Source organism: Lontra canadensis, unplaced genomic scaffold (genome assembly GCF_010015895.1).
Source record: "Lontra canadensis isolate GAN:19392208 unplaced genomic scaffold, GSC_riverotter_1.0 scaffold28, whole genome shotgun sequence".
NCBI classification, from domain to species: domain Eukaryota; kingdom Metazoa; phylum Chordata; class Mammalia; order Carnivora; family Mustelidae; genus Lontra; species Lontra canadensis.
In genome coordinates this window covers 17,093,818-17,119,779 of record NW_022631022.1, presented here as the reverse complement: position 1 = coordinate 17,119,779, position 25,962 = coordinate 17,093,818, and the positions used below count along the sequence as shown (strand labels likewise).

The following is a 25,962-nucleotide window of genomic DNA, read 5'->3' as shown; positions in this document are numbered from 1 at the left end:
TGCCTACTTGTGATCTCTGTCAAACAAATAAATAAAATCTTAAAAAAAAATCCTATGACATACAAAAGCTGAGATAATTCATCTCCAGAGAAACTACAAGAAAAGAAATGCCCAAAGTAAGTCTTTCAGATTAAAGAATAGAGAGTCTAGAAATAACCACACACAGTCAATTGATTTTCAACCAAGATGCCAAGTCAATCTAGTGGGTGAAAAAAAATCTTTAAAACAAATGTTGCTGAAACTGGATATCCATGTTGAAATAAACCTCATTTTGAATACAAAAATTAATTTGAGATAGATCATATATCTAAATGTAAAACTCCAAACCAAAGATGTAAAGCCTAAAACCACTGAGATGGATTATACACTATCCATGATCCACCTCAACATAAAACCCCAAACCCCAAAACTTTTAGAAGAAAATATGTTGTGACCTGGAGGTCATAAAACTATAAAAGAAAAAATCAGTAAGATAGACTATCAAAATAAAAATTCCTGCTCATCAAAATATCCCAATAAGAAAGTGAACAGATAACCCATTGTCTACAACCAAACACCACCAAAAATCACAGCACATATATCCATTATAGGACTTGTATCCCGAATTCGCAGACTAATCATTGTAAGACAATTCAATGGGAAAAGACATGAAAGATACTTCATGAAAGATATACAAATGTAAGGTAAGCATATGAAAAGTGCTCAACATCATTAATTATGAGGGAAATGTAATGTAAATTAAAATCACAGGTTATTTCATACTGACTAAAATGGCTAATAAAAAAACACTAGCAACAGTAAATGCTGACAAAGATATGGAGCAACTAGAACTCTCATATACCACTGATGGGAATACAAAGTGGTAAACCACTTTGAAAAACAGGAAGGCAGTTTCTTAAAAAGTTAAACATACACTTACCATGTGACTCATTAATCTTCTGCTCTTAGGCATTTATCCGAGAAATTAAAACATGTGTCCACAAAACAAAATTTTAAATTTATATAATAATATACATAGCAGCCTTATTTGTAATTGCCCCAAGCTGGAAACAACCTAAAAGTTCATCAATAGGAGAATGGACAAATGGTGGTTTATTTATAGAATGAAATACTACTTAGCAATTAAGAATAATTTACCAGAACATACAATATTGTTGAATCTTTAAAGCATTTTAAGTGAAAGAAGAGTGAGATGCAAAAGAGGACATATTGTATGATTCCACTTACAGGAAGTCCAAAAGCAGGCAAAAAAATTCTTTAATGCTAAAAATTAGAGTAGGAATGGGAGGAAGATTATTTGGAAGATGCACAAGAGAACTGCATGGGTTAATGGTAATGTTCTGTATCTTCTTTTGGGTTGTTATCACACAGGTGTATACATTGTCAAAACATCAAACTCAGCATGTAAGATGTGTGCATTCTATGATATATTGATTTCTATGTATCAATTTAAAATATAAGTGAGTGGAGGATTCCTATTCCAGGAACATCTGTCTCCAACCTTTACTGACCTATCTGATTTATTCTCCTCAGTGTCTGTTCAGGGCTAGGCCTCTAATTATAGAATTTATCTTAAAGAACACACAACTGAGAGTCCCAAAGAAATAACATTTAGAATCTATGAAGCAATTTTGTTGAAACAATAGTTTATTTCCATTGGTTAGTGGGCAACCATTTGACCGTCGTTAAGGCACTGACTTGTTATTATACCATCTGTTTACTTCAGCGTAAACAGATGGTATAATAATTAACCTACTCTATTGCAAGCTATTAAAAAAAGTAAAAATTAATTCTTCAAAGGCATGTAGAACACTATCACTCTCATTTGATATTTGCAGCCATGACCTTCACAATGTTTCAGAACAGTTGCAGGAGTTTTGGATACAAACTTGTTTCCTATCCAAAGAAGTCATCTTTTCCCAAAGCTGTCAGACACTCAGTTATGTTTCCTTCTTTACTAGAAAATGCTTTAGTATTTGCTCTAGTAATGTAGAAATGAACCACAAGGCAGGGTTATATGGTAGGAATTTATTAATGAGCAAACAACTTTGTTCATACCGGGAAGACCAGCAATTAGGTTATAAATGAGCATATGCAAGAACTTAACAATTTTAGAGCATTCCATCAGAATGTCTACTGCCCAAGTAGGCCCGCAAGAGGTGCTCCATAAATGCTGGCTATCGTTTTATGCTGTACTCCCTCTGAGCAAATGATGTGACCTGCAGAGGGAGACACACAGGGAGCCTCCCTGTGAGAGTAAGCTGGGAAATTCATTGAGTGTTTTTATAATCTAAAAACAAGATTGTGTCCCTCAGAAAATTTAGGATGAAATCCTACTTTGCATGTTTGCTCAGTCCTCAGGAATCCCACCATGGCGCACTGATTCCAGAGAACCAAATCCTCACCGTACAACCCCTAGAGTCACAATTCTAAGAAACAGCCATTTAACGCACACTTCAGTGGCTTCTAAGGCATAGCTTTGTTCTTCTACATACAGAAACCAACTTCAGCCATCAGAAGGCAAGCTAAAATCTACAAAGCAAGGGTTCAGCCTAGAGAGCTCTCTGAAGAATTAACTGTCTACTATACAGAGTTAATTTTACATTCCTACGATCACCTTCAAAACTCCTAACCTGAAAGTAACTTGAATACCCTATGGCAATAGCAGACAGCTTGAAAAGCAAATACCAAACTTTTATACAGGTGCCAAAGAAGACACCAAGCCGAGAAATGTTACTCTGTGCATAGGAAACCAAGTCATCAGCTCACAATAGGTAAGATTGACCTTCTGAAAAGGGTTTGGGAATATGAAGCTTGCCTCTTAACTCTCATTAAAACACTAGGGTAGTTCTCAAATGTGAGGCAGAAAAAGGCATACTTTGGGTCCTTCTTAGTAGAGTATCTGAGGCTAACAACAAAATAAACGCTTTGAATGAAGAAGAGCCAAAAAGAACAACTGGTCATTGAGTCTCCAGGGCAATCTAAGGCTGGAAATCCCTTAGCCAGTGTATATAATTTTAGCAGAGACTTTGGGCCAGGCTGTCTGAAGCAGCTATTGTGATAAAATACTGTAGCGGTCAAAATGTGCTTCCTGTCTGGGGAACCTTGGGCAATCCATTGAGTCTTTATGTTGAATCAGGGTTAATAGCTTCCCGCAAACCAGGAGACTTCTTTGTTCACTGTGGTACCTCCAGCAAACAGTGCCTGATACCGTGGGTATTCACTGAAGGATTTTAGGTTTGAATTTACATTCAGCCATATACAAAAGGAATACCTCAGGAAAATTACCTTTTCTGAGTTTCTGTTTTCTTACTTATAAAATGGATAGGGTAATGTCCGTAAGATTCTTATTTTTTATTATTTTTTTATTTTTAGTCCACACTACACCCAATGTGGGGCTCACACTCACAACCCTGAGATCGAGAGTCACATGCTCTTCCAACTGAGTCAGCCGGGATTGTGAGTTTAAAAAACACAGGACCTGAGTGTGTTAGCCACAATTGTCTATGATTGTAGACAATCATAAGTAAGTAAGTTAGCCACAATTGTCTATGATATATTAATACTTTATATTTATTTTAAAAAGAAAAATTTCAGGGCATTTTGGTTTTGTCGAAGACAACTTTGTGACATGCAGCTAGCAAACCATGACCTCCCAAATCTGCCTCCCAACCCAGAGGGGTAAGCTCTCAGGAACCACATTTATATAGATGATGCTGGCTGTTGGGTTCTCTCATTTGTCTGGCACAATTAATATGTGACACCTAGAGCTACAGGGTAGCTGACAGGAAAAGCAGAAGCTGTTAGAATGATGTGGATGTACAGATGATACACAATGCCAATTTAATTCCTGGATCCAATCCCATCCTGCCTTTAGGAGTCTACAAGACAGCTCTGGGTTTGTTTGTTTCTGTTTTTGGGTTTTTTTGGCCTAAATTAGTACTAGCATGCTTATTATTTGTAACTAGGCTTTCTTTTCCAACTAATTTTCTTTGATTCTCAAAATAACCCCATAAAACAGACAATAGAGCATGATGGAATGAACACATGGAATTAGACAAGCACGACCCTGCCATAAACTAATTTTTGAGTGAATTAATTGTCTATGAACCCGTTTTCTCATTTATAAAATAGAATAGCAATGTCTACTTTGTTTTAGGGCTGCTTATAGGATATAGATAAAATAAGGCATCTGGCAAGAAGCACTCAGCAAGTTATAGCTCCTATTAGTATCCCCATTTTACAAAAGAAAAGCCCATAAAAAACTATGGCTGAGAAATTTAATATTTTTTCCACCACACCAGATGGGGAATAAAAACAGGAAAATCCACTGTTTTAACACACGAGAATGAAAGCAACAATGAGAAACTTGAGACTCAAGTGCTCTGAATTTAACTCTCAGTGATTAAATGGAATTGTACATTGGCTTGGCACAAATAGCTTAATGAGAGTTTTGCTTATAACCATTCAACTACCTTTGCTCAGACTCTAATTTACTCCCCAGATAGATTTCTCTCCCTTGGGAAGATAATATATTGCCAGCTTATGTAAACTTTCTACTCTGCTTGTCGGTTCTATTCTTCTTTTGGTTTTGTGAAATGAATTACGTTTTCCAAGGTGGACTACATACCAGAAAACTGACAAAGAACAAATTGGGCACTTTGCACTAGACCCTTGGAAGACAGCAAACCACAAAACCCAGGGAGAGCCTACAGTATAGCCCTTTCCTGAGCTTGTGAATTTGCCACAGGATCGTTGTCCTTTATGACCTAGAGTGCTCACCTATACTCTTTCCTTGAAACTATACACATCTAGATCAACTGTCCCAACCTTGTCTGCATGTGTCAAACTGTGTTGCATAATCATCAGGAATGGGGTAAGGATAGGACTTTTAAAATTACTGATGCCCAGGACACAACCAAAGTGATTAAATGTAATTGCTATGGGGTGCAACCTAGGCATTAGTTTTTGTTCTGCCTTTTAAGTGATTCCAGTGTGTCAGACGGACACTGGTGTGCAGTAGCAAGCACAAGATTAACACAAATTGGAAAATAGTATGGCCCAAGTTTTTTCTTTGACCTACATTTAAGAATATTGTGAATTACCAACATCTCAAAATTGAGAAGTCACGTAATGTGTATTTCAGATGCTCCTCTCAGTGCCCATTTAGCCCACAGTGTTCTATTAAAATATTTACCTGGCTATTGGGAGATATGATTTTGAGATGCCTGTCTTACTTGGCACCCCTGGATTACTGTAATAAAGTTGTGCTTTTGGTACTGCCAGAGCTGCTACATATCAATGTGTGTGATTGGTCTATATACTAATTGGCTCCTACTCTGAAAATGGCCCTAACCAAGCATATCTGTAGTTTCAGATTGAGTCTGAAAACTGCTTTTCAAAAAAATTCTCATTTTTCCCAAACTGCTACTGCCTAGAGAAAGGCCAACAGTCGCCTTAAAAAAATGATTTAATTCCACAATAAGCAAATTAAAACTCAGAAGTTGTCTGTTTACTCCTACAATAGGCACTATTTATTTCCAGTTGAGCATTTCCAAATTAGTGATTTCATCTTGGGAGATTAAGCAGCAAAATCCTTAAAATGAACCAGAAATACATCAACTTTATCCCCAAAGAAACCTGACAAAATCTGAGGGGCCAAAATCTGAGGGAACACTTTTTCCTGTTCCTGAAGGAGCCAAGATTTCCCCATAATACTCACTACTTTTCTTCTTAAAGCCCCATATGCCATCCAGTTCCAAGAAATGCTGAAAACAATCGAATTTCGGCTGTTTTGTACATTTTCAGTTATCACTTATAAAACAAATTCTATAACAAGTTCCAGCAGGTATCCAAAATTCTTTATATTAAAAACTCACTTGAACAAATAACTAGACCAATTAACTGCAAATTGCTTGGCCACTGTATCAAATCAAAGAATGCTGAACCCTTTACTCTCAACTATCACAAGTGATGGTCTTCCCATGAGGACAGTCCTAATCAGCAAGGTGGCAATGGCTATTCTTTCATGGCTGGTTTCATTTGATTGGGCAAAACACAGAGCCGCATTAGTTGAAACTGCATCAACAAATCAAAGATCAGAGACAGTACGTAACATTCCTCAAATAGTAGCAGTGACAGGCAGGCATTTATATAGTCTCTTATGTGGTTTAAAAGCACAATGCTGTAGTTAAGAGCCACCTTTCCTGGTACTGAATGCTAGGTCATTCTGAGACCAAATTAATATACAAAGAGGTAGTACAACCTTGATTAAGTCTCAGATAGAAGAAACTGAAATCTTGGACAAGTTACTTAACCTCATTGAGCCTTATTTTCTTCTTTTGTAAAACAGAGCAATTTCTACACCTCCGTAGACAGTAACAGAAGGTAAAGTGCTTTGGAGATAAAAGTGATACATGAACTCTCGTAAGTACAGATCCAAATAAAACCAAATTAAATTGTCTTAAAATCTGGATTTGGCTAGAGTATCAGTGATGGAGACCTCCAACTTATGGGGACCTTCTCTAAGAAAAAACTCTCCCTCCACCCCTACAGGAGACATTCCAGTAGCTTTTAAGAGTGAGCTAAATGGAAGCAACGTAAGGGAGTTTAAATGACTTAAAATATTTTATGTTTAAAAAATTGACAAAAAATCTGAGCATCTAATATCACTGTTACAACACAAAGAGCAATTTAAATTCAATGTTCAAGACAGAAATTGGAAAACTTTCAGAAAATGCTCTGAAAGCTTCATTAACCAAGTTAATTGTTGGGGATGGTCTCATTCACAGTTCCCTGCAAAGAAACAGAAACAAATCTTGTCCTTTTATATTAAGTAGGAACAGTGAATAAGGCACGTAATAATACAGGTGACTTGGGCCACCAATTATATCTTTTTTTTTTTAACTATAAAAATAAACATAAGTAACTAATGGAATAACAAAATAAAAGTTTATTTTATTAGAATTAGGAATGTTCTTTCCCTCTGGGCAACCTGAACAGTCCAGTTACAATGAAAATCTAAGAACAGTTATTTCCACAGCACAGGGTGCTCTATGCACAAAATTACAGGGTTAGGAGCATTTAATCAATTTACCGATCTGATTGTCTCACCAACCCGCCCCCTCCCATCCCCCAAGTGCTCTATACCAGGATTTGTAGCTAAAAGATTTTGTTACATCGTCCTTTTCTCTCTTGTACTAAATTTCAGTCCCTAATCGTGGCTGAACCACATTTTACACTGCAGATTCAACCATTTCAAATCAAGTCAGTCAGTCTTGGATCTGTTATATATGTGTGTATGTATACACATGTGTATTTAATATATTTATTTAAACACACATAAAACACATACAATCTGGGTCGCAGCAAATTACACAATTTAGAGTTTGATGATATTATATGCTACTCAATTTTACCACTGTGTGTATCCTGAGCTTTGGATCAAAATTTTATTGAAAATCATTTAAAGTTCATCTACTGCTCAATGAATTGTTCAAATGAAGCATGCACTTTCAAGACAAGGTAACTGCCCTCAAGAAGACAAGGAGACCCTGGTGCTTACCGTGAATAGAGCCCTCTGACAGAAAGACTTAGGTAGGTGAAATAGGGAAGCTGTCATACAATATGGCTTGCCTATCCCAGCTGGCGTCACTGAAGCTACTAACAATGAAAGCAATAAACTCAGGGAATTCTGTCAAATATGGAGATAGCTGTTAAAAGCTTGAAAGTTCAGAAAAGGCCAGTTCACCTTGATCCATACAAATTAGGGAATGCACCCACAACTGCAATACCCTTAGGTAATATGCCAACACTGAAACTAAAAAGCATCTCTAAAAAGCACTCTTCCTCCATGGGTGGGGCTGATATTATGAAGTATACACACTGTTTTTTGGATACTTGTTGCAAGGCGAGCATGTAGAGAGGATTTATGACACTGAAACCTAGATACTGCAGTTAATAAGATTTTTAAAAAACACCACACATACACAAAACATTTTAAGGGAGCCACATATATCTAGATAGCAACTCTGGTTGCTTTTCAAAGTTACCAGGGAAAGGAACTCATTCAAGCTTTCTGTTTAAAAAAAAAAAAGTCTCCTTAGTTTTGATAAATGTCTTTTAAGATTGATGCAGTCATTTAAAATAAAGTCAAACGAATGATGGGGGAGAGGAGATAAGAGACCATGGAAGAAGCAGACACTGAGTTCAGATTTGCACCTGAGGTGGCAAGGGAGGAGAGGATAAAAGGTATGGGTGAAGTTGATCCTAAAGCGACAAGTGGTTTAAGGAAGCAGCATAATATACTCAGCAAACATTCACTGATTTTTGATGGGAAAAGAACAGTTGCAAGTACATCTCATGTAACAACCTTTTTCTAAAAGGAAAAGTAGGGTTGATTCAGCAAAGCCTAACTTAGGCAAAAGGCCAGAGGAAAGTGAACCTACTTCCCAATGGAGTAATAAGATGTACAGTGCAAGAGCAGACAAAGCTGCCTCACAAATGGTAAACACTCCCTAGGCGCAAGTCATTTAGAGGAAGACAAAGAGGTCATGAAAACTGGTATTTAATATTAAGACCTCTTGATCTAGTTGCCTAGTTCACTCTGCACTCCTGTATAAAACTGACAGATTTAGGGATGCTGACCTGTTGAAAAATACCACGGCCAGAATGGCCTAAACAGGTATATAGTTAATAAAACCACCACCATCCTTTACTTTTAACATAGCTCTTAGTAGAAATTTCATAAAAATGGACATCACAGCTAAAATGCATTATTAATTCTCCTATCTGCTGACAATAGAAAAGAAGCAAACTCAGTGATTTCTATTTAAATGCACTAGATGGGTATATTATGTTCTAGGGGTGTTTGCCTTCAAACTGAACCCACAGCAACACACACAAGCAATTTCAGTATCTGCCATTTTAAATTCACAATCTGAAACTAAGTGAATGGCTATTTATTTATATTTATATTTAAAGCAAAAACATTCTATTTGACACCCTAATGTAAAGAAGGGGTGAGAGAAGAGCCATAACTAAAATCTTAAAAGGCTCAAAAGCAGCAATTAAGGAAGAAAAAAAAAAAAAGGAAAAAAGTGAAATGTTTCCTCTGGATGTGATAGGGAGCATAGGAAGCCTTCAGCTGTGTGCATGACACAGGCACACAAAGGCTTATTAGGTAGATGAATGAGGCCATGGAGCGGGGAGGAGGTTGGGGACTGGGTCATTCTTAACGACAGCAAAAAGCTCCCTGTTGTAGCCTTTATTCAGGCCATGACATTAAGTCAGAGCTTGACCTCCCTGTCCCTGATCAAGAGCTGGAATTCAAGGCATGAGGCCCATGGCCAGCAACGGACATATTAGAACGAGAAAGGGCAAAGTAATCTCAGGAAAGGAAAATCAAAGAGCTCTAGTTAGGTCTTCCAGAGGTGCTAAACCAACACACCTTTATCCCAACCCTCAACCCTGGAAAGATAAAGCAAACTGAAAGAAAATGCACAGCAAATAGACATAATCTTGAAGATTTTTAAAGAATAAATATTTTTTTGTAATTAAACATTATGCAAACACGTGCCACGCTTGCTTTGTCCATGCATATGCGCTATATACAATTTTGAAAAATACTGTGTTGTCTTCTTGTTTTAAAAGTCATATACAAAGTTTTTTTGTTTTTTTTGTTTAATTCCGCTTGCTGCCTACCCCCGTCCCAGCCCCAAGAATTTTCTTTACAAGGAACTAATTCACTAATTCACTCGTGACCTTGGGGTATGAGAGAAAGAGAGTCAGTCTGTGTGTGTAGGTATATCTGTACGTGTAGGGAGGAAGGGGAGGAGGGCCTTTACCAAAGTACAACAAAATGGCTGGTTTGGACATGAAAAGCAGTGTCAAGGAGCTGTTTTAAATTTTAACTGTACTATACTCAGGAAAAAGAAAAAAGAAAAAAAGGAGTCAGCTTTGAGAATGAAGCTACGTTACAAGTTAAAGTTGGAGGGCTTTTAGTGTGTCTCTCACACTTTTTTTGGCGGCCTAGAATACTGTTGTACAATGGTTTATCTACCTTTTTTTTTTTTATTACAATATAATTTACTTAAACTTTCCGTTAACAAAACAGAATTCTGGTACTACAGACCAGAGGTGTCAGAACAGGCTTAGTGCCTCCTTGTTTGTGTTTGTTTTGTTTTAATTGCATGAGCACTCTAGATGGTAAAGTTTTCAGAGTTCATTTTATGCAGGGCCATTCTCAGTCCTCAATGTACTCCCACAGATCTTTTTCATAGCCTTCATGCACATGCTGTAACAAAACCCTTCGTCGACTCTCACAGTATCTGCAATCAAAGAAGAAGAAGAAAAAAAAAAAAAAACACTTGTCAGCCTCCAATAATAAAAAAAGAGGCATTAACTTATTTTTTAAAGGCACTCCTACAGTTTAATCAGACTTGGAACAAGCACTTGTTTTTTTTTAATAGGCGCATTTTCAGGTCTAGATGTACACAACAAACTGTTTCCTAATTTTAAAAAGGTATTCTTCAAAAGCTCTGATTCCCGGTTTTGAGAATTAATTTAAGAGTAATAAAATGTTAGAAATTCCTAAGACCCTTAGAAAGCATTTGATTCAATTCTGTCATTCTACAGATAAGTAATAGCTTCAGAAAGAAGTACAGAGTTACTGATTAACTGCTATAAGCTCTGTGCTGTGAAAGCGACTATAAACACAATGTAATAGCTATAAGTTGACTAAGGGAAGTGAAAATATTACTTGGGACTGAACCTCCAAGTGTTCCAAAGGCCCAAAGGTTTCTACGACCATGACAAAGATATCAGTATCTGTCAGGAAACAACTTCGGGGGAAACAGCTCCATATTGAGAAAGCAAATATTTTGCAACTTTATTCGCTTAAGAGGCAGCAAATTTGGAAGTATCTTCTAACCCTAAGACAGAGTAATCCTCTCCTTAGGAAAAACAAATCTAAGAAAAACTCTAAAAGAGCTTGGTTAGCTCACCTGTCAATAGCCATGATTCCCAGAATCCCCAGACTAGACAGAGCCAACATCCTAATCTCACCCTTCCTCCTAATAACCATTTGCCCCTTCTTAGGTTCTTTCTTCCTCATAATGTGGCAACTAAGTAGAGAAAGCTGAATGGAAGAAGCAGAACTAGCCAGTGGAATAAATGCTTGACTAGCGCTACTATCTGCAATGTTGCCTGAAAGACAGAAGCAATCTGTGGGAAACATAGCAGCAACACAGTTACTGAATACGCTAAATCCAAGTTCCACTATCATCTAACTTGGTCACTAACGCACAGGGCCAGGCACTTCCACTCAACAACTGGTAAAGAAATCCCACCTGTACTTATCTTGTACTTTCTGCTTTATATCCTGCAGAGAATCTTGGGAAATATCTCGTTCGAGGTAGCCCGAAAGCACCTCTGTGGCGTTCTCTAGATCTGCTTGGTTATTCTGCAAGAGAGGAGGAAGAATACATAGTAAAGTAGGGCTTAGATGAAAGCTAAAAGATATACCATCCTGGCTGCTGCTTTGCCTACAGACTATTCTCAACACTGACTTTTCACAGGTGGTTTCTGCACCTGTACACTCTTTGTAACTTTCACCTCTAACAACTTGTTCTCTTTTTTGCCAGGATAACTTTATATTTTTAGAAAGATCTACCCATTACCACTGGAAGAATACCAAGAAAAAGTCCTGAAAAGGATTAGGAAAAGTCTTTTGGAATATTCCAGCTCTGCAAACTGCTATCTGCTGAAACTCAAAAAAGAGGGGAAACTTGAGGGAAAAATATAAACCCATGCCTGGCTACAGCTGGCTGCACCTAGAATAATCCATGGAAAATTAAAATTGTTACCCTTTACTACTATGGCTAGTTCTGTGCATTTACCCATTTAAATCCCATCTGCTGGTCAGGGTTATTGTCTAGTCACCTATGAGTATCAATGTTTTATGCATCAATTTTTAACATGCAGTTTATGTTAGTTTCAGGTGTACAATATAGTGATTCAACAATTCTATACATAATGCTCATCACAAGAAGTATAGTCACCATCTGTCACAAAAAATGTCAATACCATCTTACTGACTGTATTTCCCATCCTATACTTTTTCTTTTTCTTTTTTTTAAAGATTTTATTTATTTATTTGACAGAGAGAGATCACAAGTAGGCAGAGAGGCAGGCAGAGAGAGGAGGGGGGAAGCAGGCTCCCCGCTGAGCAGAGAACCCGATGTGGGGCTCGACCCCAGGACCCTGAGATCATGACCTGAGCCGAAGGCAGAGGCTTAACCCATTGAGCCACCCAGGTGCCCCCCATCCTATACTTTTTCATCTCTTGATTAATTATTTTGTGAGTGGAGTCTATACCTCTTAATCACCATCACCTATTTCACCCATCCATCCAACCACCTCTCCTCAGGTAACCACAGGTTTGGTCTCTGTATTTAAGATTGGGTTTTTTTGTTTGTTTGATCATTTGTTTTATTTCTTAAACTCCATATGAGTGAAATCAATTTACTTAGAATTATACTCCCTAGATCCATCTATGTTGCTGCAAATGGCAAGATCACATTCTTTTTTACTATACATCAATATTTTTTTTTTTTTTAAGATTTATCTATGTGAGAGAGAGAGCAAGCCAGCAGGGGGAGCAACAGAGGGAGTGAGAATCAGGCTCCCCACTGAGCAGCGAGCCCAATGCAGGGTTCGATCCCAGAACCCTGGGATCATGATCTGAGCCAAAGTCACATGCTTAACCAACTGAGCCACCCAGGTGCCCCTTTGCATCAATTTTTAAATGAGCGTCTCTAGTTGAAAAACCTTTACTCCTAAAAGCCCCTGTTAGTAGTCACTACTTTTCCACCAAAGGTGACCACCATATTAACTTCTAATACCAGATATTAGCTTTGCCTGAATAAAGTCTTTTACTGAGAACTTATAATTTGCCAGGTGCTATATAAGCAATATATGTGTATTGTCTCACTTAAACCTTGTTAACATCCTTGAGAAGTATTTATTTCCATTTTAAAATGAGATTTAGATAACATTAAGTAATTTGCTCCAAGTCAACAGAGAGAGAAAGTGCTGAAGTCCAGTTTTAAATTCAGGGCTGACTCCAGAGCCTGCACACTTAATCACTAGCTGGTTAAACCACGTCAATTTGAATGCAGTTTAGGACAAGAAATCTAAATTCTGAGCAAACAGGAATCTATCTTTCTTTCTTTCTTTCTTTATTTTAAAGATTTTATTTATTTATTTTGACAGAGATCACAAGTAGGCAGACAGGTAGGCAGAGAGAGAGAGAGAGAGAGAGAGAGAGGAGGATGCAGGCTCCCTGCTGAGCAGAGAGCCCGATGCGGGGCTCGATCCCAGGACCCTGGCAGAGGCTTTAACCCACTGAGCCACCCAGGTGCCCCAAACAGGAATCTTTAAAACTCATATATATCTTATCTATGAAAGACCAAGTAGTCCTATGACACAGGAAATTTCTCCCCCCCACTCAGTAACTATTCCTACCTCAAAGATAATGGACTGGTTATTCTTTTTGAGGTAGAAAGCGAAGACATAAGTGTACATGAGTGTGGCACGACACTGGCAGAGGACATCAACTGCTTTCTTCAGGAATTGCACCTCAATCCAGGACATGTTGTGCTGTTGCATCTCCTCCATTTTCTGCTTCACCTGAGCATAGAGTTTGTGCTCAAAGCGTAGACTCTGCATGTGGTTCATATAGCGATTACAGTAGAACAGGTACCTCTGCAGGGCTGCCCTAGATCGCTGTCCCATTAAGAAAAATTATGGACATGTAATTATAACAAATATATCAAATACACACAAAAGCTGATATATTTACAGGTGAAACAATATAGGAATTTAGGGTAAAATTGGGAATAAACAGATATCTCTTGCCACCTTTTGTTATTTAATACTTCTATGAATATCCTACACCTGTTATTTCCCAATATGGCAGCCACTGGCCACCTGTGGCTATTTAAAATAAAAAATTCAGTTTCCCAGTGCTCAATAGCCACTTGTGGTCAGTGGCCATAAAGAACATTTCCGTCATAGAAAGTTCTACAGGATAGCACTGTTCTGCAGTATGCAATAAGCAAACAAGTTAAGAAGCATCAATATTTTAAAGTAGAAAACAACAGAGAGGCAGCCAGACATCATCTAACTCCTCATATAATATCAAAGTAAGTCTACAGTATCAACAGATAAGTGTCCCTCTCACTCCCCAACTGAGTTTGAATTTGAATATCTAGAATTAGCCACCGGTTTCAGGAAATACAGGGATAAAAGAACCTACTAAATGATACCAGGGAGTTATAATCAGCAAAATCCAGAATGTGAAAAATTTAAAGGAATGACTTCATCTCCTCAACAAATTAATAGCAACATGGAGGGGGTAAAAAAGGGGAACAGTAGACCTATAGATTAGAGAATACTCAAAAGATATCAATCAAATCCAATTTGTGGGCCTGCGTAGATCCTGATTTGAACCAACTATAAAAGAAAATTTATGAGATAAATGGAGACACTTGAACATTGGATTGTTAATGATATTAACAAAGTATTGCTTTAAGAACATATATATATAAAGATAAAAATGGTATTGCAGTTATAGTAAAAGTCATAGTAAAAGAGTAAGGAAAATATACTTTAAAAGTATATTTAATGATACATGAAGTATTACCAAAGAAACAATATGATATCTGGTCTAGATTTGTTTCATATTATTTATCAGACTGCAAAAAGAATTCACTGTGGTCTCTCACAGTATACTGTAAGTCTCTAGAGGCAAACTTTTTAAAAAAGTAATATTATTTAAAAAAAACAAACAAACAAGCAAAGTAATGTTATCTCTACTGCCTAATATGCAGAAATTCATGTTAAATGCAACCACTATGAAAGGGTTTCTTACCACACATATGTATTTCCTTTTTTTTTTTTTTTAAAGATTTTATTTATTTGAGAGAGAGAGAGAGAAAGAGAGAGTATGAGCAGAGTAGGGGAAAGAGGGAGAAGTAGACTTCCTGCTGAACCAGAAGCTTGATGTGGGACTCGATCCCAGGACTATGGGGTCATGACCTGAGAAGGCAGATGCTTAAGCAACTGAGCCACCCAGGTGCCCCTATGTATTTCTTTTTACTGTCATTTCCTTTTCCTCTCCTTAATCCTCAGAGACTACAAATAGCACAGAGCTACCAGGCCCTATGGTTGGGTTCCTATTTAGAAATACTATGAACCACATAATTAGCCAATCACATGATCCAGTATCATGCAACACTGAAACATCTAAAAAAACCTATTATTACTACGAATCAGAGAGGTATCAAATCAATGCTTATACACTGGAAAATTGCAATATTAATGTTATTAAATATGTGTTAATTGAAAAATTAATGCCAATTATGTCTAAAATCTAATATGTAGAAAATAATCTGCTTGGCATTTTATCTCCCCCCAAAGCATTAATCTTCTCAAGCCTGTCAAATTTCCAAGACTAAATGGAAAAAACCAAACTACCAAATTAAAATATATGATGTTAGTGGACTTGATTTAGTAATTGATTTAATGATTCAGTAATCCTACAAGCTTCTCACTAAAATACCTCTAAAATTCAACATGAACTGATTCCACCACTGCAAATAAGACCAACTTTTAAATCAAATGCCAGAACCTGGATTGAGAAATGCACTGAGTGATGACCTGAAAATACTTTGGAAGAAAACCCAAAAGAACAAACCTGACCGCTTAGAGCTTAGAACAGAGATGAGCAAACTTTGGCCTGTGAGCCAAAATCCAGCTGCTGCCTGGTTTTGTAAATAAAGTTAACTTGAAACTTTGTTCAACTTCTGTCCATAACTCTTGTCATGCCTACTCATTTGAGTCTATGGCTGATTTAGCATTTCAAGATCAGAGGCAGAGCTGAATTGTTGTAAAGAGACCGTATAGTCTGTAAAGCTAAAAATATTTACCACTGGCCCTTTACAGAAAAATATACTGACTCTCCTGGTCTAGAAAATAAAATCCAAATGTCCACCATGAACAGCACCATGGCACATATGTTAAGTCAACAACTTTCTACAAAACAGGTATACACCTTTCCAAAGTACTCAACTATCCATCTCCGTTCTTTCTGGACTGTGTATCAACCTTCTTGTACTTTTTAAGGCGACAACTCCCAGTGAATACTATTCCAGATTACCAGAGTAGGGAAAGTGAGGAAAGAGGCCTGATGAGCATGCAATGGTGTGCTCCATTCTGGGAGGAACAGCTCCCACTAAATAAATAAATAAAGCCACTCATAAAATCTTTCTCTGTACACCCACAGGATCAGAAGATTCTAGTTTAGTCCAAAAGATGCAAAATAGAAAAATAATGTGTTGTAGCCTCTAGAATCTACATGTTAGAAACTGGTTTAGAAGCTATACACAATATAATCCACCCTCCCTGTAGATCTCAGAAAGAGTCTACCAGCACCCAAATCAGACCAAGGATAACTCATATACTTTCTCTACTGGTGAATACCGTATCTGACTAGATCTAGCAAGATTACACTTCATTCAGAAGGAAAAACTGAAAGCCTATACCACAGTAATTAAGAAAAATATAATGCAACTTAAGAAAAAAATAACATTTTTCTATAGACTATTCTCTATAGGATAACTATTATCAGAATTAGAGTAAACTTTTAGAGAAATTTATGGTTTCTTCAACAGGATTTAACACAATCGTGACTGCTTAAAACAGGAGCAAGCCATAAGGGAGAAAGGCTAAGATTAAATCAAACAAACAATAGAAAGAAATCCAAAACAAACTGAGATAAATTAAAAAAAAAATACAAAAGTAGAATCAAGTCCAAATGGGAGGCTGGAAAAGCATGACTCTCGTATAGAACTTTTATTTATTTATTTATTTTAAAGATTTTATTTATTTGACAGACAGAGATCACAAGTAGGCAGAGAGGCAGACAGAGAGAGAGGGGGAAGCAGGCTCTTCACTGAGCAGACAGCCCAATGTGGGGCTCAATCCCAGGACCCCGAGATCATGACCTGAGCTGAAGGCAGAGCCTTAACCCACTGAGCCACCCAGGCGCCCCTCGTATAGAACTTTTATATTAAAACTACATAGCATAATGCATCTCAAATTGGGAGTTTAAGCATACTCAACGGGAGTGGAGTAGGGGAGACAAATGATCTGGTCTAAACAAACCATGGGATTTAGAAGTATTTTAAAATCTGATGACAACCTAAAGAAAACACAAACACTCTGGGATCATTTCAATAAATTTATAATTAAGAACCCAAGTTTTATTTCAGGTCTTACATTTGTGAAATGGCTAAAACTGGCATTAAGCAACATTAACTTTTTTTTTTTTTAAAGATTTATTTATTTAACAGAGAGAGAGAGAGATCACAAGTAGGCAGAGTAGCAGGTGGGGTGGGGGGCGCGGGGAAGCAGTCTCCCTGCTGAGCAGAGAGCCCGATGTGGGGCTCAATCCCAGGACCCTGAGATCATGACCCAAGCCGAAGACAGAGGCTTAACCCACTGAGCCACCCAGGTGCCCCAGCAATATTAACTTTAACTGCACTAACCTAATAAGGAAAACAAGTGACAGAGAATACATCAATGATAAATTCTGATCAAACCAAATCAGATGCACTATAGCAATAAAGATCTGCAGTAACTGAGATCTAGAAAGTTGGTGGGAAAACAAGTTGCCACATGGCACTTAGTAGCATAGTTAACATTCAATTTAAAAAAACTTGGGCCAGGGGCACCTGGGTGGCTCAGTGGGTTAAGCCGCTGCCTTCCGCTCGGGTCATGATCTCAAGGTCCTGGGATTGAGCCCCGAATCGGGCTCTCTGCTCGGCAGGGAGCCTGCTTCTCCCTTTTTCTCTCTGCCTGCCTCTCTGCCTACTTGTGATCTCTCTCTGTCAAATAAATTAAAAAAAAAAAAAAAATCTTTAAAAAAACTTGGGCCAGGATGCCTGGGTGTCTCAGCCCGTTAAGCATCTGCCTTCCACTCAGGTCATGATCCCAGGGTCCTGGGATCAAATCCCACATGAGACTCCCTGCTCGGTGGGGAAGCTGCTTCTCCTTCTACCTGCTGCTCCCCCTGTTTGTGCTCTCTCTCTCTGAGACAAATAAAATAAGTAAAATCTTAAAAGAAAAATAAAACAAAAAACTTGGGCCATCCAACAGTTTATCAATAGTAACTTAATTTCAACAATTTACTTGTCAAATTAATTTTAACTTGAGTCTCATAGGTTTTGCAGTTTTCTTGGTTTGGTTCTATAGTTGTATAAGAGCCTTAAGAGTTTACAGCTGGTTTTATGTTGAAACATTAAAGTAATATCATAATGAATATAACTTAAATTAACATTGGAATTTGTGGGCATTTTTTTTCCACAGATGGAGCAACTTGGTGGCTCAGGTCATGATCCCAGAGTCCTGGGATCGAGCTCCGCATCGGGCTTTGTGCTCCTCGGGGAGCCTGCTTCTTCCTCTCTCTCTCTGCCTGCCTCTCTGTCTACTTGTGTTCTCTCTCTGTCAAATAAATAAATAAAATCTTAAAAAAAAAAAAGGATCACAGATATTTTTGAGAATCTGTGAAACACCACTCATTCTGTCTAGCTTTTTAAAAAAGTGAGACATAGAACTCTCACTTCTAACAATATGATAGATGAGACTATATATATATTCTTTTGTACTTATGGTAGTTTTAATTAGAAAGAAATTTTAAAAGAACATTTAATTTTTTTTTAAAGATTTTATTTATTTATTTGAGAGAGAGAGACAGCGAGAGAGGGAACACAAGCAGGGGTAGTGGGAGAGGGAGAAGTAGGCTTCCTTCTGAGCAGGGAGCTCAATGTGCAATTTAATCCCAGGACTCTGGGATCATAACCTGAGCCAAAGGCAGATGCTTAACAAGTGACCCACCCAGGCACCCCAAGGAACATTTAAAAAGTCAAAAAATAAGCAACAGATGTTTTGAATGACATCCTAGTAAGGAAAACCATTTGAAAAGAATATTTTTGGGACAACTAGGGAATTTCAATATGGAATAGATGAATGTAAAGAATAACTAAATTCCAAGATTCTGCAATTAGGACAGAATTACCAGGCTGAAAGGAACTCAAAGTGCTGAGGAGGATAATTCACACCTAGTGTTTGAATCCTTCTACAACAGTGAGTTATATCCCTAACCAGTAATAGGGAACTCTCCCTTCCTGAGGTAGTCCATTCTAACTAAATCAGCTCATCTATAATCCTTACCACTTGTTGATGAATAATGAGGTTAAAAAAAAAAAGAAGAAGAATGCATATAAACAGCAGCAAAACTATTTAAGAAGTACTGTTCTCTAGACTCCTTGCTGGGGTGAGAAAATCTTGTCATCAAAACTACTAAAATCCAGAACTGTGCTACATGACTAGATTAATTAAAAGAAAGCAAGCAAACCTATAAACAGGAGTGCCACTGACAGACATCTTGGGTAAGATTCCTTTTCTAAATACACACAGATACCCAGTATTTACTGGAGTGCCTTTCCATAACTCTTTCAGAATTGAAAACTTACGCTGAATTGTCCCCTAATAAACACTGAAGCGCATTCTTGTTCAACTATTGCCGGAAAATAAAGGTACTTACCTCCTGTGCATCTCTTGCTGCCTTTGCGTCATCCTCATTATAGCGGTTACAGTTGTACCTTAAAGTAAATTAAGAGGATTCTGTAAGGCCAAAAATCAATGAAAAAGGAACAAACCACAGAATTTTAGCCTGGATTCAGAAATATCTAGAAGCAATATTCTTCTTTATACAGGCAAACTGAGGTATTTAAAATGCCCAGGGTTCTACCATTATAACAGAATTACAAGACTGAAAGGAATTCAAAGTGTTAGATTCCCCACCTCCTGAAGTAGTTCATTCCAAATCAGCTCACTTGTAATCATTAGAAAACACTGTCATTCTAGAACTTCCATTCCTGACTGCAGTTTGAGCCCTTTTTGTTTTTTAAAGATTTTATTTATTAATTTGAGGGAGGGAAGGAGGGAGGGAGAGAGAGAGAGAGAGAGAACAAGTGGTGGGGAGCGGTGGAGAGAGAGAGAAGCAGATTCCCTGCTGAGCAGGAAGCCTGCCACAGGGCTCAATCCCAAGACCCTGAGATCATGACCTGAGCTGAAGGCAGACGCTTAAATGATAGAGCCACTCAGGTGCCCCTGCAGTTTGAACTTCTAACTCAGTTTTTGAAGAAAGAGGTCTTATTTCCTACGCTTTCTGTTATTTATGTCAAATATTTCTAATTTTTCCAGTTACCTTCTTATCTTTATAAACCAAAGAGAACCTACAGTTGATGGACTACTCTGTAACAGTTCCTATGCTATATGCTTTACATGCTATTACAGTTTACAAGAGTCACTGAGAACTGAATGACACACAAAATGAGAAGCAGGGGAAATGTGCCCAGAAGTCAGCTCAGAGTGGAGATGAACAAGACTGGCAATTCCCTTGTTCTGATTAACTCTACCTCTGCTTTTCTGGGAGTCTACATTATGGGAGCAGCTGATACTTGAGTGCTTACTACGTACCACCCATTTACTACTAAAGCCTCTAAATGTGCTATCACATTCAATTCCCTGAACCACCTTATGAAATGTGCGTTATTATCCTCCTTATCTTCATTAAGCAAAGAATTAAGTTTTGAGAAAATAAGTAACATACTTAAGGTCATATAACTAGGGATTCAGAGCTAAGCGTAAAACATGCCTGTCTCCCAACTGAGGGTCACCCCTTATTATGGACTATATATATTGTTCACATGCTGTACTCATGTCTTCACAATGTTTTTACCAGTAATCGTTTTAGATCTAAAAGAAGAATTTTGAATTTAATTTAAATCTTGTTAAATAGGGCTCACTGTTTCAGCTTATCAAGTTTTCCAGGATTTTAACGGTCTATATTATATTTAATATCCTTCTATGATGTTACCCCAAAATGTATGGAAGATTCTCTAATTAGTGCAAGAAAGTCATCAGTAAAACTAATCAGAAAAGCAGTACACAGTTTACATGAATAAAAAAGATAAGGACAAAACCTTTCAGCAAACCTTGGTAGTATTTCATTAGGAAGACTCAAATCCACTACCTGTAACTCCAAGAAATAGACATTCAATTAATCCCAAATATCCCTGTGTGTATTCATAGCCTAGGCCACAAACTTCTCAGCTCAGACTGAAACACCTGCTGAGGTCTACAAAACACTCCCTAATCCATCACCCTAATAGTACCATTTGATTCAGGGATTTGACGTGAGTAAAGTTATGTGGTTCTTATGTAGTTTGTGGAACCAATCACAAATTTTGGAAATCTGGGATTCCATTTTGTCTGCTTTCAGTTTTTGGTAGCTTTCTGCTTAACTACTCAGTAAAATAACCAACAACGGCTTACTGATCTCATCTTTCAGTTTTTAAAGTAACCCAGACCACAATTCACTGGAGTCGGGAGATTTATTAATTTCCCCCCAGCTTGGGTTATAATCTTCTCTTACCAAAAATTACTTTACTCAATTCAGCCCAAAGATTGGCTCTCCTTGCCTTCTACTGGTCAACTATTAATACCTGTTCTTCCTACCTAATGTATCCTTAAAAACTCTCCTTTGGTATTTCTAAGATATTTATAAGCTTCAATTCATTCTGGACTTTAACACAGCCAAAATTATTAAGGAACTAAAGGCCAGGAAAGCAAGGAGAATTCATCTATACTTCTAATTCAGATGATGGATAGTGCTACTCAGAATGCTATTTTGAGGATTCTGAGGCATTTTCAGATTTAAATAAGGAACCATAGCATGATTCATTTTGCAGTGTTAGCTATGAGTAAAGGCAAGACACAGGAAACATAACTGACAACCCTAGTCTGGGTCGTTCTTCATTCTCCTGTATCCATCATTTGTTTTGTTTTTGTTCAGTTTTCTTTCCTTTTCTTTTTAAAGATTTTATTTATTCATTCGACAGAGAGAGCACAAGCAGAGGGAGCAGGTAAGGGAGGAGCAGGCTTCCCACTGAGCAGCGAACCAAACGTGTGGCTCAATCCCAGAACCCTGGATCATGACCTGAGCTGAAGGCAGACACTTAACTGACTGAGCCACCCAGGTGCCCCTTTGCTCAGTTTTCAATACAACTTCTTTAAAATTTGAGTTATGTCCAGAGATTTCCTTACACAAACAAATATATCTTTGGGACGCGTGGGTGGCTCAGTTGGTCGACCATCTACCTTTGGCTCAAGTCATGATCTCAGTGTCCTGGGATCGAGTACCACCATTGGGTTCCTTGCTCAGCGAGGAGCTTGCTTCTGCCTCTGTGTGCCCCTTCCCTTGCTTGTGCTCTCTCTGACAAATAAATTAAAAATGTATCTTTAACAAGAATTTGTATCTTTTAGTAACTCTTCTTCTCCATTCATTATGCTTATTGGTTTAAATATACTAGAGTGAATTTAGTTTCTGGAAATAGTCTAATTCCCCAGCTTGCTTCTTAAAAATCTAGAGTACCTGTCTGCCAGGCTAACAACCCCCAATACTCTTCTCCTTGGCTTTGACAGTGGCAAAATCACTTTCTTTACTCCACACAACCAATCAGTTTTACCTAATTCAGAATTAATTTCAGGCAAGTAACCCCTCTCACTATTCCTCTAATGAAACTAATAAAAGTTCCAACGAAACTAATAGAAAAGACTTGCCATTGTCTTAAGGTGAGAGCCTCCTTCTGACCTGCCCCTGCAATTTCCCCCTCGCATTTCACTCTCTACAAAGCAGCCACAATTCTGAGGTAATGTATGTAAAGCACATAATATAGAGCTGTCTCCCTAAATTACAGATCTAATCAGGTAACTCCCCACTTAAAATCCTTCTGATAATGTCCAAACTACTTTAAGTGCCAGTCTACGTTCTAACTCTTTTCCTATGCCCCACAACTTAGGAGGGGCCACAAACCAAAGTGCCAATAGACAGGTAACACAAATTAGTGAGATGGGTCATTTGTGTATTATAACACTCAGAAATACTTTCATTTTTACCAGGAGATATGCTGGCTCCTTTTTTTCAAAACTCAAGACATCACGAATCTAACTTGCATTTTCCCAAACTGCTAGGAAATATGTACAGAACGGAGATATATTATCTCTACTAAAAATGATGCCATCTTCTAAATATAGTGCCATCATGATACATGCAAGTGCCTTTAAGATTCAGTCTTGGGAAATAAATCAAACTAGAAAGTAAAGACCTCATGTAAGGGGATACTAATCAATTTCAGGCGAATGTTGCCAAGCAGGAATGCAGGTTTTTTCCTATGTTTCAAAGAAAGGCCAAAAGTCTGGGTTGCACTGGGCAATTTTCCAATTTTTCAAGTTTGGGACACATTTTTGTCTAATGGCACACAAGGGTAAATAAAACACAACTGCAGGTTGGGTCTTGCCAATAATCTCTTAGATTTCAACTACTGCCTAGACAGACATATTAGATAATGCAACTCTTCTCTAAATAAGCCATGCACTTTCACATCATTCTACCTTTGTTCATGAGGCTCCTTTTTGCCCTAAACATTTTTCGTGCCACCTTCAACTAACGAACTCTTAATCCCTCTTTTAAGATTCTTCTTAAATGTTACCTGCTCTGTGAAATATGCCTAATTTATCCCTCTCTCTGGACATCATGCACATACTTTTAACAATGATCACACACTATATTCATTTATCTAGCTCCCAAGTTGGATGGTGACTTCCATGAAGTAGAAACCTTTTAATACACAGCATATATTACATACTTATGTGAACACTTTCTCCCTTTCATTTCCCCAACCTACCAGGCAGATCCATGTGGTTCCCAAGGGCCAAGACACACCCAGCAAAACTCTGCTTTACAGTTCTGGTTACGACAGACCATGTGATTACAACCGCCATCCTTCTCAATTGTGACGTGGCATTTGGGACATTCCTATGAAGAGAAACTATAAAGTTGGTGTCAATGCTACACTAGGTTGTATTACTACCACAGAAGAGAAGCCAGTTCTAAATTTGGTTTTAATACCGTATTTTTAAATACCGCATTTATCGTTTTTTTTATTTTTAACTTAAAAAATTTTAATACCACATTGTTATTAATTTTTAAAATAACATTTATTTTTATTTTTAAATGCCACATTTGTTATTAATACACGTAAAGCAGTGTGGAATACAGTTAGTACTACTAGAAATGAGCTATTATCATTATTACTGGCCATTAAGATTTACAATAATTAAAAGATTTGTTTTAGCAGGGCTGGGGACAAAAACATAAAAGTACTTTTAACCATACATGCAGAAATGATAGTTTTACAGGAGATAAAATATGTTATTCATGTAAATATTCTTAATTATCCAGTGTCATCTAGAAATAATTATTGAGCACTTCCTGTATACCACACACTATTCTCAGCATTTTATATAACCTTAACTCATAATCCTTATAGTGATCCTATTTTCATTTGTCAGATGAATAAACCAGGGGAGAGACAAATAATAATAACACCAGTCTGAGATCACACAGGTATAGCAAATGGTAGAGTCAGGATTCAAGCCCAAGCAACTTGGCCTTAAGAATCAGGTAAGTAGGACTGTAAGACTGGTAAATTCTTTTTGTGGCTACTGAATCTCCCACTTTCTTCTGTCAAATATGCTTGTTTTATTTATTTTTGTTGTTGATTGCTCTAATTTTTAAGTAAACTCTACCCTCACCATAGGGCTTGAACTCACAACTCCGCGATCAAGAGTCACATGCTCTATGAACTGGGCCAGCCAGGTAACCTCAAATACCCTTGTTTTAAATCTTTCTCACTATGGTCCATTTACAACTGTGCTACAGAGATCATGGCTTTTTCCAAGTCTATGTCGTATTCTTGGTTACTGATGAGTCAAAGTTATTACCCTACAGTAGGTCTATTATCTTTTTCTTTTGGAAAAATCTAGAAAATCAAACTTATTTGTTTTATTAAAACTATAAATAACATGTAAAGCTAATATTTTTGCTGCATTTGTCTGATGCCTGTAACTCCCACAAGGAGGGAGTACCACCCATTATATTACTTATACAATTCTGCCTTTGTGAGACAGACTACCCTGGCCCATAAACTATAGTCATTTTATTTTATTTTTTTTAAGATTTTATTTATTTATTTGACAGAGATCACAAGTAGGCAGAGAGGCTAACAGAGAGAGGAGGGGGAAGCAGGTTCGCCGCTGAGCAGAGAGCCCAATGTGGGGCTCGATCTTAGGACCCTGATATCATGACCTGAGCCGAAGGCAGAGGCTTAACTCACTGAGCCACCTAGGCACCCCAACTATAGTCATTTAAAATAGGTAAATTTGGACATTTCTAATCAAATCTTTGAAATCAATTAACATATTTTACATTTTCCCAAAGAAGCAAGTTCCAGGTTTAAAATAATCTGTGTCATTCTGTATTTCTGGGTTATAATTAACAACATAGTATTAAGCTCTCAATATGTTAGGATACCACTGATAATCTGCAAATCTGTTTAAGGGGCAAGTAACAATAATAAAAGCTTCTGAAACCTCTCAAGAGAAACACTCTTCAGTTTTTCTCAAAACTACCAAGGAGATGACCTTGTTACTAATTGCCATTCTTCCTTAATAATCTACTTTCTAAACAAAGTCAAACATATGCAAGCCTGTACTCCCTATTTTATTTGCTTATTTTAAAGATTTATTTATTTATTTTAGAGAGTGTATGCAGGAGTAGTTGGGGGCGGGGGAGAAGCAGCAGTCTGCCCACTTAGCTGGGAGCCCAAGGCAGGGCTCTGACCCAGGGCCGAGGGTCATGGCCTGAGCCGAAAATGAGAGTCCAATTATTCTGATGCTTAATGAACTAAGCCACCCAGGCACCCTGTACTCCCA

General features: G+C 37.6%; 1 protein-coding gene across 1 annotated transcript in view; it reads right to left on the bottom strand.

Annotated features, from left to right (window-relative positions):
* Positions 1-7,313: 7,313 nt before the first annotated feature.
* ARIH1 (ariadne RBR E3 ubiquitin protein ligase 1) overlaps positions 7,314-25,962 on the bottom strand; it is a 117,689-nt gene continuing 99,040 nt past the window's right edge. Inside the window, exons 10-14 of the mRNA XM_032864992.1 lie at positions 23,874-24,004; positions 19,667-19,724; positions 13,525-13,785; positions 11,349-11,461; positions 7,314-10,328 (exon numbers count right to left, since the gene is read on the bottom strand). Coding sequence (XP_032720883.1) covers positions 10,244-10,328; positions 11,349-11,461; positions 13,525-13,785; positions 19,667-19,724; positions 23,874-24,004 — 648 coding nt within the window. The 3' untranslated portion in view covers positions 7,314-10,243. The remainder of the gene's footprint in view (positions 10,329-11,348; positions 11,462-13,524; positions 13,786-19,666; positions 19,725-23,873; positions 24,005-25,962) is intronic.